Genomic DNA, 15,350 nt, shown 5'->3' on the forward strand with positions numbered 1-15,350 from the left:
TACTCTAATATTAAAATATGCATTAAAATATAGCTTATGAAATGACACTAATTAATTATAGTGTGACTTCAAAATTTATTCAAGCACTTCAGTATGAACAAATGAATTTTTTGCCGTATTAACGGTTGTCTAAATTATGAACAATAATGTTCACTATAGTACAAGGTAATTTCCTTAATTAAAATTTTCAACATATACTACCTCCAGTCCTTAATATAAGAACTAATTTACTAATTTGAGTAGATTAAGAAAACTAGTAAAATTAGTTATTTATAATAAATAGGTGCTGTCTTTTCTAAAATATCTTTATCAATTAAGTGTATTGGTTAGAATTACCATCATTACAAGGATTATCTTGAAAAAAATAGATAAATATAATAGAAAAAATAGATTGAGATTTTATATTTAGGACTAAAATAAAAATTAAATAAGTTTTTATATTAAGAACAAGAGCTAATACTTAATTAGCAAGAATACTAACTTAATTATTATTAAAAAAAAGAAGATAAGATATAGTCAAAGGTGCATGTCATATGGGCATACGGCTGACCTGCTCCGCTGGATGAATCTGTCAAGCGGTCAAATTGGGTTCATATAATATTAAAATAAAATGATGAGAGGGTTTCCTGCTTATGCTTCCTATGTTCCCAATTCATCATATCAACTTCCCGTTTAGAATCACTTTTCAGACAAAACTAATCTTACATATTTATCTCGTATTTTATAAATTATTATTAAAAATTGTTTATAAACTATTCGAAACAGGTTAAATTGAAAAGGATTAAGTTTTACTAACCCTAAAACGGGTTTAAGTTGTTATAACAATGGAAGAGAAAAAGGGATTAATGCTTACACATAGCCAGGGTTGTGTGCGTGTGTCTAACCTCTTGAATATTCTCCTATTTTATGATTTGTTAAGAGAAGACTGTTTAGTAAGTATAGGCTGAATTCCTTTAACTATACAAACTTTTTTTTTTTTTTGATATACTATACAAACTTATTAATTCCTCTATGCTTCGTAAAATGGACAGTAAATAAGTGAATCATCATCTGATTTTATGTGACTGGTCTACAAATTTTTAAATATGATGACTATGAATTGGATTGGTTAAAAAAAAAAAAGCAGTGAATAGAAGAGTAAAAACTAGCACTGTTGTATTTGTTTCAAACATAACAAATACTAAAAATTTCAAAATTAAAATTCAAACCTCAACAAGTAAGACTCCCGGGCAATGATGCCACTTGAAAAAGCCTTACCGCAGGAGCTCTACAAAGGAACTAAAATCAAGCAATTTTGATACAAGCTCTTAACTTTTTAAGCTATTCCAAACACAATCAAACATTAGAGAAGTGCTTTTAACCCTTAAAAACAGCTTGAACGCCACTTAAACATGGCTCCAAACAAGCATAGTGTCATTAAACTTGCGACTTGACTTTTTAAGTTTATTGTTTTTATTTTTTCAACTTATAAAATTATATCAGCTCTCTCTTAAACTCGTAAAAGTTGTAAACTCGATTGAACTTATGAGTTCACTCATCAAATTAATCGTTTTTACGTTTTCAGTTTACAAAATCATGCCAACTCACTCTTAAACTCGTGTTAAACTTTCCGATTTAGTTATATTTAATGACTTTGTATATGAACTTCATAGGAATTTCTTTATTGAATATGATAAATTATAATTGTTGATAGGTTAAATTTCAATTATTTGGATTTAAAATATATTTAAATGAAATTGTTGTCACTTTTTATATTTTAATTATTTAATTATATACTTTTAATATTTATTTATAAAATAAATTTTTATGAGTTTACGATTCGAGTTTACATCCCTCTCACAGATTTGTTTTAATTTGCAAGTTTGACAATCTTGGTGAGAAAAACCATAAATCAAAAAGGAATAATTTTCAAGAGAAAATGTAATTCGTTGATACTAATGAGTCCATGTTTAAAAAAGAGAACATATATTCAGATTAAAAAAATATAACTGGCAAAAGGAGATTTAAAAAAAATATAAATTTACTCCTCAACAGTGTCGAAAATATAATTATGTTTAAAAGCGAACAATAACGAATTTTTTATAAATATCAATCAATTTTTATTAATTGGAAAATACAATTCCATTAGCGGGCCCCTTTCAAGCGAGACAATTGCGATTTGCGAATACGTGTTCAAGGTCTGAACCATTAACATACATGCAAGAACGGTTCAACTCGTAAGAAAGCAAGTGGTGGAACAACAATAGTTGAATGAAGACATCAAGATCAAAGATGAATTTATACGATCTTTCTTCTTTAACTCCTAAAAATAAAGGTGTACATGTCCTAATTAGTAAGATGACTATAATACAACAAAGAATAAAATAATTTTGCTAAAAGAAGTAAAAGAATAAAATAATGTTTTTATCCAATAGGATAAGGTTGTATCGGAAAAAGGGGGAAAAAAATTAGTCTTCTTAGATCAGCTTGCTTGCAAATTCATCCATGGCCATTCCTTCCGACTCATAGGCAACAAATTTTGAAGCAACTTGTCTGAGCTGCGAAACGCTTCTTCCCAATTTCATGGCCACCTTCATTTCAAAAACCTCGCCGTTCTCTCTTTTCTCGCAGTCTTTCTCTTCAAGCGTTGCTTCTATGGTTTCTTGCAGCAACTTGAAGAATCCTCCGCAGTTTCTGTACATTTCAAACACCATCCCCACTTGGCCTCCATGTTCCAAAGAATTCACAGAAGCCGCCATCGACCCTGCCATGGCGGCCGCAATGCCTGGCCAAGACGAACCATGGCTGGCTAATGCAGAACCTAAAGCTGCAATCCCAGTGAGCAAGGGACCTGATGTGGCTAAGGTTTTGTTGATCTTGAGAGCCAAGTTTCCTAGTCTGTCATAGTCCTCCATGTCTTTTCTCTTCATCACTTCAAGAAGCTGCCACATCTCCATTTCCAGTTCTGGAGTCCATCCATTATTGGTTTTCTTGTGGGATCTGGCGATTTGCTTTTGGAAGTCATTCGTCTTCTTACTTTTAGGCCACCAAACAGCAGGCTCGAATTTAGAAGGGAATTTCTCAAGCATGGCTCCCAAGAGAGGAAGTGGGTAAGCCTTGTCAAGTGCCAAAACCTTCTCCATTGCACTTTGGACATCTTCCTCAGTTGGATTTCCAATGGCTAATGTGGTTTGGATTTCCTTCTGAAGCCGCTTGAACAACTTAGTCGCATTTCGTTGTTCCTCGGTGAGTTGTGAGGGCTGAATCCTGTTCATGATGAGAAGCATCCCTGTGGCGGCTGTGAACAAAAGAGTGGAAGATAATCTAAATGCAGTATTGTCAATGGCAGTGTTGAGCCCAACCATGGTTGTGGCAGAAAGGGTCATCATATTCACGGAGTTCAAAAGAAGAGAGTTCCAGTTGTTTCGTTGCTCTCCCATGTTGTTGTGCATTTCGATTCTGTCGGAAACAGCTTCTAAGATTGCATATAATTGAATGGTAGCCTTGGATTTATTGGAAGAAGAGCAGGAATAGTCGTCGTCATCACGTATTTCTGTGGAGGTGACATCAAGCTGTGATGGGATTATTGTGCCTGTTGATCTCTTCAATTCCTTAACCAGCTTTGTAGTAGTAGTTGGGGATACTTTTGGAAGCGGGAAACGAACTCGTGGGAGCTTAGGGACATTAATGGCGGCGTTGACTTTCTTGATAGACGAAGAAGAAGAAGAACAAAATGACGACGCAGAAATTTGTAAAGAAGACATTTAGTTTGGAAGAAACGGTATGCCGTTTGAGTGATGAGTTGCAGAGGGAGGAAGAAATATGGTTTTGAGTTTCGGAATGAGGATGGGGATGGATGAAGTGGGCTAGGGGGATCGATGATATTTATATATATGAAGGCAAGGAAGAAAATATTGACCATTGACTCGTCATGGGTTGAATAATATGAATGGTTGGAGGACCACGCCTTAGTATATATCTGACCTGTTCTTTAATTAATTACCAAATTCGCATTTAGCTTATAATTTTCAATTTAGGAATTCTGATGGTCTAAGTTTTGAGTCCTGATCTGCTCCAACATTACAAGGCATGCTTCTTCATTGTTTCCGTATAAGTTGCGATGTTGAAAATTTTGTTAGAATTTAAATTTTGGAAATATTAATAGTATATCTTTTTAGAAACTCTAAAAATATTAACTAATCATTGCATTTGTAAAAGATATACAGCTTGTTCTTCTTCTTTTTCTTTTTCCCTTCTTTTAGAATAAAAATCCTTAAAAGTAAACATACAAGCATGAGACTCGATAACGTAAATAAATTAGAAAAATAATACAAATAAAACATCTAGTCTAAGAAAAGTCATATCAATCAAATTTTACCATTTTTCATTCATAAATAATCACTGTGTTATTACAAAATTTATACAATATTTGCTGACTGATTTCAAGAAATTCAAAAGTTTCTCCTTTTTATGCTTTCCCAAACTTGTCACTTCGTAATGTAATGTGCAAACTCCTACTTTATCGCTTATGAGTAACCATATTTTTATGGTCATAAGAAAATGATTTTTATATATTTTTTTAAAAAAATATGTTTGCACAAAAAAGGACTCAAGTTATGTATGCTTGACATGACGAGTTATATTTGATAAGGAAAAACATTCTCAAGGGAATGAGAAATAAAATTAAAAAAACTGAAATGAAATGAAATGGGAACAATTTGACACGTAAAAGTTTAAAAGAGAGAGAGAGAGAGAAAGAAAAAGAGAATTTTTATCTACCGGCTCATTATAGAGACCATGGAGAATGAATTCGAAGGGCACGTTTGATCAGTGGAATACTTTTATAAAAATGGGAATAGTTTGATAGGAAATTAGGAATGAGGTAATTATATGTAGTAATGTCATGAAAAAAATAAAAATGTATACTCAATCAGATAATGACGACCTCATAGTAAAATATATTTTAAAAATTTTGTATTGACATTTTAATTATTTATAAAATTTTAGGAAGAATTAGGGAGAAGACCAATAAAAAAATAATATTTATTATAAAGGATCTTAAAAGTTGTAATTATTTAGATTGGCTGAATATTAAAATATAAAACTAAAAATACGAGCTATTTTTATTTACAAACGAGCTATTTTTTCTAAGAACCCAAGTTGTTTATATTAACAGTATTTATTATTCTTGCTATTTACATCTTTTTATTAAAAAATGGGATGTCTAATTTGTATGACTTTGTTATTTCAATTTAACGTTATAATAATGAAAGCATAGAATTATATGATTGTGACTTTACTTGGGATTTTTTTGGACCAATATATATATACACACATATATATTAGTGAGAATAGTAATTATATTGATTAAAATAATTAGATTTGTCAAAGGGAGATTGGGTCACATATAAAGCTGAACTGCTCCATTTAGGACAAATTGGATGGGCTAATTTTCTTTGCGTGCTTGGTCAACCAACCACAAATAACAGCCGTTGCACAAGTCAGCTGATCGATTCACTTTCTTTTATTTGAATGGTTCCAATTAGATAGAGTAAGCTGGTGAAAAAAAAAAAGAAGATAGAGTAAGATTTAATTTCTGAATTATCAGATTTCAATTTGATGAATAGCTATGTCAAACGATAAAATCAAATGAGGATTTAAAAAAGCAGTAAGCAGTGACGTAAAAGTAGAGCAATATTAGTATTATCATTTCTCCTTGTATATTCTCTATGGTCTTAAATACCATAATAATAACGAAATTCGTTGGTAAATTTTTTTAAAAAAATTGATTAAAAATAGTAAATGTGTAAAAAAAATATAGTATAAATTTGTTCTGAAAATTGTCAGACACCCAGAATTATTTTTTTGTGCGAAGTGCCTCGAAAGTTAAGAAATGTTGCCTCTTATTATTAAAAAATTAATTATGTTAAAATAGTAATATTAATTGTTATTATTTTAAAAAAAAATACCTTTAGAGAGAGAGAGAAAGAATGTGAGAGAGAGAATGATAAGTAGGAGAAGAAAGAACACGATAATTAATGCAATGACACAACATGTAATTAATGGGAATAAAATTGAAAAAAATTGGTTGAAATTTCGGGCACCTTTTAAATTTTTCTTATAAATAGAATCATGTTTGTGTCAAAAATTATATTTTATACTGTAAAATAAATATTATATTTAGAATTAGAAGCAGCATATAAAACAAAACAAGAAACAAAAAACCGGATGGAATATTAAACCGATTGAGATAGTGATTTAAGAGTCAATCAGTCGGACTAGGGTCAACTCGAAGTTAAACGGGTCATATTAAAATAACATAATTTTTTGAGTGAAATAAAATAATAAAATTTAGTTAAAAATAAAAAAATACAACAACATTAATAATCAATAATAACAAAATACAACAATATTAATAATTACTAATAACAAAATACAAAGAAATATAACAATATTTTGATTTTAATAATAACAAAGTATAACAATATTAAGAATTTTGATTTTTACAGTTAATCAATAATTAAATTAATAATCATTGCATCATTAAAATTTATTTAAATATATAATAACTGAAATATTAAGAACTGAATAAAAAAAATATAATTAATATTAATATACATTGGTTTGTACCATTTCAACTCTTAACTAGTTGAACACCCAAAACAAATTGGACCATTGACTAATTCACTGATTTTTTGGTTTAAACGGCTAATTTGATTTGGTTTTTTTTCCCTTGATATAAGATCATGTAAGGAAATATTTGGATGGATAAGGAAAACACATAGCAAAAGAACTAGACGATTTTTACAATGACAATAATACCTATATCGAATTCTTGTCCCATGAAAATCAAATTTAAATTAAAACCAAGACAATTCGAAATGAAAAATTAAAATAAAATTATTGTTTGTGTGCTGGCCAAGGTTTTTTTGCATTTTCAACTCTAAGATGGCACGCGGCAGTTGAATAGTAGTGGGCTTCGACGTAGTGACCGGGCTGGCACAAAATCAAATCAACGTAATTTTTTTTTTTTTACCAGCCAAATCAACATAGTTTTATGAGGTTGTGACGTAGCCAAAAAAATGATGAACCAAAATGGAAGGCGATCGAGTCATATTTGGAAAATGTTGACTTTTGACGCTTTCAAGACCGCAAAGAATATTATGTCATTGCCAACGACCAATAGCCTCCAACTAGCACATTAACGACTTCCAACTATTCTCAACCGCCACTATTATTGTGTTTAAATTCTAAATCAGAAATAACTACAAAAGTGTATTCATTTGTTTTTTAAATATTATGAATTGTTATTAAATTGTAATAAATAAGATTGATTTGAAAATTTGAAATTTAAAGATTTTTTTTGGTAATTTTCCCATTAATTTTCCCCCAAGTTTTTAGATGTAATTTTCAAAAAAAATTATTCCAATTAAATTTTTATATATTACCCCTCCAAACTTGTTGAAAAAAATAACTTGAGAGAATTACTTTAAGGGGGAAAAAAAGAATCAAACACGCCCTTCTTCTTACTTTTTGTTGCTGCAGAGCACTTGTAGTTTAACGAGCGGAACCTAAATATAATAACTAGTGTGAAGGTTGCTTTTGTTATGAATGTAAGATTTTAATCTTCTTTATCTTTTAAATTTCTAATTTTCTTTCTAATAAACTACTCCTATGAACATAATATAACGGCGGTTTTGTGAATGGGTTCATTTCTAAGGTGTATTTTATTTTTATTTTTTTCTATTTCCTGTGTATTTTATTTTTAAGGAAACATGCAAATATTTTTTTTCTATAAATAATTAATATAATTAATTTTAGTAATTTCAGTAAATTAGTTATCTAACTCTTACCAACCTAAATAGCATTGGAGGGAGTATATAAAATTAAAAAAATTAGTTAAAGTTAATTAAATGTCCTAAATTTTTAGGATTTTTCAAATTTATCCTCATGAAAAAGGGGAGATTATTAGAGAACAAAACAAACTACTCCTCCAGTCCTAAATATGAACCTTTATACATATTAGTATATAAGGGTCTTATATTTAAGACTGGAGGAGTATTATTTAAGCCAAAAATAGAGGAGACAAATAAATATTTTGAAATGTTATATATATATATATATATGGAGGTAGATACATAGATACATCAGAGATATAGTTTATTATACTGGCAAACAATGTCACATTTGCAGAGGCGTTTTTGTTGATGAAGGTCAGTGCAAGTGCAGTGTTGTGGCATGGCGCTTGCCCCATACTGTGCTAGGAATTCAAGTGCACAGCCGTAGCCTCCTTTGGTCCCTCCACACGTTCCATCCAAAGTCATCTCCTTTGGACACAAATTCCCACCACCTAATCATATTATTATACTCCAAACCACATTCATTAATATCATCAAATAATTAAAACCCACAATTACTTATTAATTAATTAATCAATCTCTCATCTCATATATATATATATATATATATGCCTCGTACGTACCTTGAGCTTGAGCGTGGAGGCTAATGACGGAAACAAGAACAACAAATAGAGAGAAGATAAGCCCAAGCTTCATGATTTATGTTCTGCTATATATTTGGGGCTATATATATTCTGATCTCAAGTTTGATGGATGGTGACCACATGCATGATTATATGATTATATACTCTACACAGGGCTTTTCTGCATTGGAAAAAGGACTACATGTATTAATACATTTTGTTACTTTCTTAAACTAACTCTTTTAAGATTCAAAGAACCTGATTTTTTTTAACTTTCATAAATTGTCTTGTCTCATCCCATCACATGCTCCCCATTTATGAATCCAACATATTAAGTGCAATTAGGAACATTCATATGTACTAAATGCATTAAGAATTATTTGAATTTTGAGAATATGCATTACTCCCTCTCTCTGATATGTTCCTTATTACAAGAGACAATTGTGAAATAGTATGGTGTGTTCCTTTTTGTAAGAGACACTTAGAGGTTGTCTCAAATTTTATTTGTTGATTTTTTATTTTATCTCATTTAATTACTGATATTGCTTATATTATTGTATTTAATTCCCACATGTTATTTTTCTTCCACACAAATGAGGATTTTTTTTACAGAAAAACTTATATTTTTTACACATTTATTGTTCTCAACTAATTTTTACTAATATTTTAAATAACATAGTTTAGATAATTGTCTTAGTTTAGATAATTGTCTCTTATAAAATGAAACGAAAAGAGTATTATGTTAGTATAAATACAATAATGTAATTTATTTATTAGTTTTAAACAACCGAAGGCCTAACAATTTAGAAGCCGATTTCAATTTGAATCAAAGTGATAAGGAAAGCACCCACTCCCCATATTTCTCCTTTCTAAATTCATATACCGATCTATTAGTTTTATTATAACGTAAATGATTTAGATTTCATATTCATAACATTATTTTTAAACTTTTAAAAAAATTACTTTTGCGGAGAACAACAGTTGTCACCTTAAAATAGTTGGGCTTTATCAAAAGCTAAATGTTCAAATATATCATTTACCATGAGATCTTATTATATAACTTTCTTTATACAAAAATAATAGAATGAAGACATCATGAAGATGGTTTTATACAAATTCTTTCTTCTTTGTAAAACTATAGGTCTGTCCCAAGTTAGATGGCTATAATACAATAAAAGAATAAAATAATGTTTTTATCCGAAAGGACAAGGTTGTACCAAAAAAAAAATCAAAAAATAAGTCTTCTCAGAACAACTTGCTGGCAAATTCATCCATGTCAATTCCTTCCGACTCATAGGCGACAAATTTTGAGGCAAGTCGTCTGAGCTGCGAGACGCTTCTTCCCAATTTCGTGGCCACCTTCATTTCAAAGAGGGCACCGTTCTCTCTTTTCTCGCAGTCTTTCTCTTCAAGCGTTGCTTCTATGGTTTCTTGCAGCAACTTGAAGAATCCTCCACAGTTTCTGTACATTTCAAACACCATTCCCACTTGGCCTCCATGCTCCAATGCATTCACAGACGCCGCCAACGACCCAGCCATGACGGCCGCAATGCCTGGCCAAGACGAACCATGGCTGGCTAATGCAGAACCTAAAGCTGCAATCCCGGTGAGCAAAGGACCTGATATGGCTAAGGTTTTGTTGATCTTGAGAGCCAAGTTTCCTAGTCTGTCATAATCCTCCATATCTTTTCTTTTAACCACTTCAAGAAGCTGCCACATCTCCGTTTCCAGTTCTGGAGTCCATCCATTTTTATTATTCGTTTTCTTCTGCGATCTGGTGGTGGCTTCTGTTTTAGGCCACCAAACAGCAGGCTCAAATTTGGAAGGGAATTTCTCAAGCATGGTTCCTAATAGAGGAAGGGGGTAAGCTTTGTCGAGTGCCAAAACCTTATTCATCGCAGTGTCGACGTCTTCCTCAGTTGGATTTCCAATAGCTAATGTGGTTTGGATTTCAGTTTGAAGCTGCTTGAACAACCTCGTTGCATTTCGTTGCTCCTCGGCGAGCTGTGACGGCTGAATCTTGTTCATGATGAGAAGCATTCCGGTGGCGGCAGAGAACAAAAGGGTAGACGATAATTTGAGTGCCAACATCGGTGCTGTGTCGTCAATGGCTGTGGTGACTCCAACCATGCCGGCGGCGGCGAGGGTGATCATATTGACGGAGTTGAAAAGAAGAGAGTTCCAATTATTGCGTTGCTCGCCAATGTTTTTATGCATTTCAACTCTGTCAGCCACAGCCTCCAATACTGCATATAGTTTAACAGTGGCCTTGGACTTGCTGGGTTTGGAAAAATCAACAAAGGTTTGTGAGTTTTCGGCATCTTTCTCTAACGGAATTATTGTATGTATAGATCCATTGAGTTCCTGAATCAGCTTCGTCGTCGTCGTGGGTATTTTCGGAAGTGAGAAAGGAACTGGTGGGAGCTTGGGGACATTAATGGCGGCGTTGACTCTGTTGAAAGTCGAAGAAGAAGAAGAAGAAGAAAGCGAAGCTGAGATTCGTAAACAAGACATGAGAGCGATTTAATTGAAATGGATTGCTTCTGGGTTTGGTTTAGAATGAGGATGGGGAAGAAGACTTGGGTTCTGATATTTATATACCAGACAATCAGAGATTATCAGAAGGAACCAAAATGGAAGGCGAATGAGTCATATTTGGGAAAATATTGACCATTGACCAAGTGAATAAGACCGAGCCTTACATTTGACATTTCAATAAGGACCTAGCTTATAGCTTATACATTTCATTTTAAAAATTTCCTATAGTTTCAAAGGCTATACGGATTCTAAACTCTAAACTTCAATTTATTATACAGCTGATATTGATGATTGCTTGCATTAATATCGAATATAATTTTTGTCCCATTTATTTATTATTATTTGCCAAAGTCTCTCATTAATTTAAATTTTATTTTTTATTTGACGAAGAAAAAAATTTGACTAATGTTGATGAAATAATTTTATTTAGCTTGACTAAAACGATGATATTTTTAAAAAAATAATTTTCTATAAAAAAATTATTAAATGAGATTAAAAGATTGCCCGTGGTGTATAGTTCATTATTGCCCATGATTTCAAATATTATCTTCAATTCTCAAAATACTAACTTAACTGTGCCTGTAAAAATTATTGACTTCTTTTAAAAGATTGATCCCCAAAAACTGTTTTTTACAAGACTCAATAACAAGTAACTCTATAAAGATATTCGAATAAAATTAACTTTTCGGTTAAGTTAAGCTACAATTAAATGATCATCCCCGTTTTATATGTTACAAATTTGAATTAAATTTGTCAAAGTGTGAATAAATATTACAGATTATTCTTCATAGGGCAGTTCAAAGTGGCAAAATCTTAGTCAGATTTTTACGACTCTATTATCGATTTTTGCAAATAAATTTCATAGTAATTAAGTGGGTGCTCTTCTACAGTCGAGCATTGCATTACGCGTCATGATCGGGGATATAAATATACCTCTGACTAATTGGAATAGTTATTTATTTTATTGCGACAAATAATTAGATTTGTCAGAAGACAGGGGACCATAAGTAGGTAATGAAGCCATCTAACTGTTCCAAATAATAATAAATTCAAAGGGGGCGCTTAATTATGGGTAAGTTGAGATGGATGGCTATAAACGTACAACTCGTCAAATCTTCTTCGTGAGCTGCTGGGTCAACCCATCAATTAATGCATATATGGCCCCTAGCCCCCTACATGTACAACTCAACTATTTATACGTGGCTTAAATCCAATATGCTTTTATTACAATATCCACTTTTACGTTTCTGCTCATGGCCACTTGTATTTTAAGTTTACAAATAAAAAAATATATTAAATTAATAATTTTTTAACCTTTGCCCTTGTTAAAGGAAAGGTATTAAAAAAATATTTTGATATTTTTTCTTACCTATTTAAGTCAATTAGAATAAAACTTAAAAAAGATTATTAATTACTCTACAAGTATTTTACATTTAGAATAAAACTATTTTTTTTACAAATGATTTATAAATAAAAACAAAGCAGTACAGGGCTGAGTAGAGGCGTTTAACTTGGTCCCTCCTGGCATATATCCTGTCTTGATTCCAGTTATTTTGGAGTTGAACAGTTTTGTCTTGAAAATTTTTCAGACATATGTATCATCATCTTCTATTTAGAAATTTATTTTAATTATTAATTGTTACTTTAATAATGTTCTTTATGAGTTCTCCTGTACAGATTATATAATATTTTCCGTGGATATTTTGGGTTTATTTATTTTCTGTCTTTCAATATAATAGGAAACTTTTATCCTTTGCCATTGTTTTAACCAATTTTTATCTATTTTATTTATTTTCGTTGTAAATTTTTTATTATAAATTATCATGCTCTGTATATATAATTGGTTTCAAAAAAAAAAATCAAAAACTTCAAAAAGCAAAAAGATGAGACGTCTTTGTTCGATCCTAGTCGTGTCCTGTTCAATAAGAACAAGATCATCAAGAAATCCTGATTATTAAGACAAGATCAGGACATGATTGTTCTAATCCCGCCCTTATGAACATCCCTATGACCAAGCAGGTAACATGTAGCTTGGTGTATTCACATTTACGTTGTCTAAATGAGCCAACCCGGCCAGACCTGCCCAAAAAAAGAAAAAAAACAAGCAGGCTATATGATTTCACAGGTGAGCCAACCCGTGCCTGCTGCTCGTATAATCAATATTATTCAACATGATGAAGTTGGTGGTAACTAGTAAGGTGGTTTCTTATTGATCAAACATAGATAGAGATACATATATAGGATTATATTGTTCAAGCTAAGTACAAACAATGTCACATTTGCAAAGGCGTTGTTGATTAAGGTCAGTGCAAGTGCAGTGCTGTGGCATGGCCCTTGCTCCATATTTCCCTAGGAACTCAATTGCGCAGTTGAATCCTCCACTGCTCCCTCCACAACTTCCCTCCAACCTCATCTCCTTTGGACACAATTTCCCACCACCTAAACAAAAACAAGTTCGTTTAGTTCCTGAAATAGTGTTTTTTTGGTATCTGAAACAACATTTTACAGGCATAAATATCTGACAGATAAAACCGTCTTCATCAATAAAACTCGATGGACCAAGACTACTGGTTTCAAATTTCAATAAGAAAAATCAAATAAAGTTAAATTTCATGAACTCAAAATGATATTAATCCTGTATGTGTGTGTATATCATACCTTGAGCTTGAGCATGGGGGCTAAAGAGAGAGAGAAGAACTAAAATTAATAGAAAGAAAAGAGGTGCAAGCTTCATGGTTTATGTATATTGTATTGTGATGAAACTGGTGGATGAGTGTTGCAACCAAAAGAATATGTATGTTTATATACACACCTAGGGCTTTTCACCATGGAAAATGATTTAAGACTGTTTATAAGTTTTGATATGGCTGTGCTTTTTTGATATAATCTTAAATCTTTGATTAACTTGGTTCCCTAATTTGTGATTATTCTTCGAGACCTTTCATTGCATGTGGCACAATTTTCGTTTGTAAAGATGCAATTGGTATTGCTTTATATATGTCTTATCCAAAAAAAAAAAAGGTATTGCTTTATATATGGTCTTGATTAGATTTGGTGGCCATCTAAAGATAAAGGATATTCTTCTTCTCCTTTTTTTTTTTTTTAAAAAAGAGATTTAAAATGTTCACATTTAATCTAAATGATTTAGATTTCATATTTTTGTTTTTTTAACTTAAAATATTATTTCTCTGTAAATTAATAGTAGTTGTTACATGCATATTTGACTTTATTCGAATATAAAACATCAGCCTTATAGTTTAATTATTTTAATTATAATTGGCATGTATATATTTTAGGGTCAGAAATGATTCATGGTGCCATTCTTTATCTTAACCACGTAATATATATACATGATATCTCTTGTAGTTATATTATAATGCACATTCATTAATCAAATAATCAAAAGTCACAACTACTTAATTAATGAATATAATCTCTCATCATAGCCAGTACCTTGAGCATGAGCGCGGAGGCAAAAGACAGAAAAAAGAACTAACAATAGACATAAAATAAAGGACTTTTCTGTATTGGAAAAGGATTAGATTTTATTACATTTTGTATGTTCATGAACTAATTCCCAAGATTCAAAGAACCTGATTTTTACTTTCATAAAACATCTTGTCCGATCCTATATGCTCCCCATTTATAAATCCAACTTATTAAGGGCAAGAACATTCATATGTACTAAATGCATCAAAGATTCTTTGAATTTGGGAAATGTACATTATTATATTAGTATAAATACAATGTAATACTATCACTGGCCTTTGATATAAGAGTCAGGTAACTAATTTGAGGAGATTAAAAAAATTAGTTGAGTTGGTTAATCATGGCACATATGTGTTGACTTCCCCAAACCACCCTCTTTAATCATGTGTATCGAGACTATCCTTTGATGAGAACTCCTTACAATTACTAGGATGTTTTAGAAAAAATATTATAAATTTGAGAGACAAAATAGATGAATTTAAAATTAGGATCAAGTTTAATTTTAACTAACTCTTATATCAAGGACACAAGGTAATATATTTATTGGTTTTTAATAATTAGAGGCCTATGAATAAAGCCCATTTCGAAGTCTCACACACACACATTTGAATCTAAGTGAATAAGAGGACTTCTCCCCCAATTCTCCTCTTTAAATTAAACTTCAACCCTTATTTTCATACTAAACAAATCATTTTTTGTAGAACAATAATTATTACATTAATAGTTGAGAAATTTTTTTGTTCAAAGGTTAATTAGTTGAGATTGAGCAAAAGCTAAATGTTGAAATATACTCCATCTGATTTAAAATATAAGATAAATTTGATCCATTTACTATCAAAAATTAGTTAAAATCACTTTAAAA

General features: G+C 31.2%; 3 protein-coding genes across 3 annotated transcripts; all 3 read right to left on the minus strand.

Annotated features, from left to right (window-relative positions):
* Positions 1 to 2,451: 2,451 nt before the first annotated feature.
* On the minus strand, positions 2,452 to 3,743 carry LOC114721349 (probable F-box protein At4g22030). The gene has a single exon (XM_028907167.1). It carries the CDS (start codon positions 3,741 to 3,743, stop codon positions 2,457 to 2,459), a length of 1,287 nt encoding a protein of 428 aa, XP_028763000.1. The 3' UTR covers positions 2,452 to 2,456.
* A 4,383-nt stretch (positions 3,744 to 8,126) lies between these two features.
* On the minus strand, positions 8,127 to 8,534 carry LOC114721350 (putative defensin-like protein 244). Its single transcript, XM_028907168.1, has 2 exons — positions 8,462 to 8,534; positions 8,127 to 8,329 (listed from the first exon to the last, which is right to left on the minus strand). Exons 1-2 carry the CDS (start codon positions 8,532 to 8,534, stop codon positions 8,127 to 8,129), a joined length of 276 nt encoding a protein of 91 aa, XP_028763001.1.
* Positions 8,535 to 9,566: 1,032 nt separating this feature from the next.
* Positions 9,567 to 10,975, minus strand: LOC114721351 (probable F-box protein At4g22030). The gene has a single exon (XM_028907169.1). It carries the CDS (start codon positions 10,973 to 10,975, stop codon positions 9,707 to 9,709), a length of 1,269 nt encoding a protein of 422 aa, XP_028763002.1. The 3' UTR covers positions 9,567 to 9,706.
* Between the last annotated feature and the right edge of the window lie 4,375 nt (positions 10,976 to 15,350).

Source organism: Neltuma alba, unplaced genomic scaffold (assembly GCF_004799145.2).
Source record: "Neltuma alba isolate B1F8T4 unplaced genomic scaffold, ASM479914v2 tig00012030_pilon, whole genome shotgun sequence".
In the NCBI taxonomy this organism is placed as follows: Eukaryota; Viridiplantae; Streptophyta; class Magnoliopsida; order Fabales; family Fabaceae; genus Neltuma; species Neltuma alba.

Excerpts from the sequence above, each read along its gene's own strand:
- LOC114721349 (XM_028907167.1), bottom strand. The coding sequence starts at position 3,743 with ATGTCTTCTTTACAAATTTCTGCGTCGTCATTTTGTTCTTCTTCTTCT.
- LOC114721350 (XM_028907168.1), bottom strand. The coding sequence starts at position 8,534 with ATGAAGCTTGGGCTTATCTTCTCTCTATTTGTTGTTCTTGTTTCCGTC. Across the intron at positions 8,330-8,461 it reads CCTCCACGCTCAAGCTCAAG|GTGGTGGGAATTTGTGTCCA; the intron begins GTACGTACGAGG and ends TAATATGATTAG.
- LOC114721351 (XM_028907169.1), bottom strand. The coding sequence starts at position 10,975 with ATGTCTTGTTTACGAATCTCAGCTTCGCTTTCTTCTTCTTCTTCTTCT.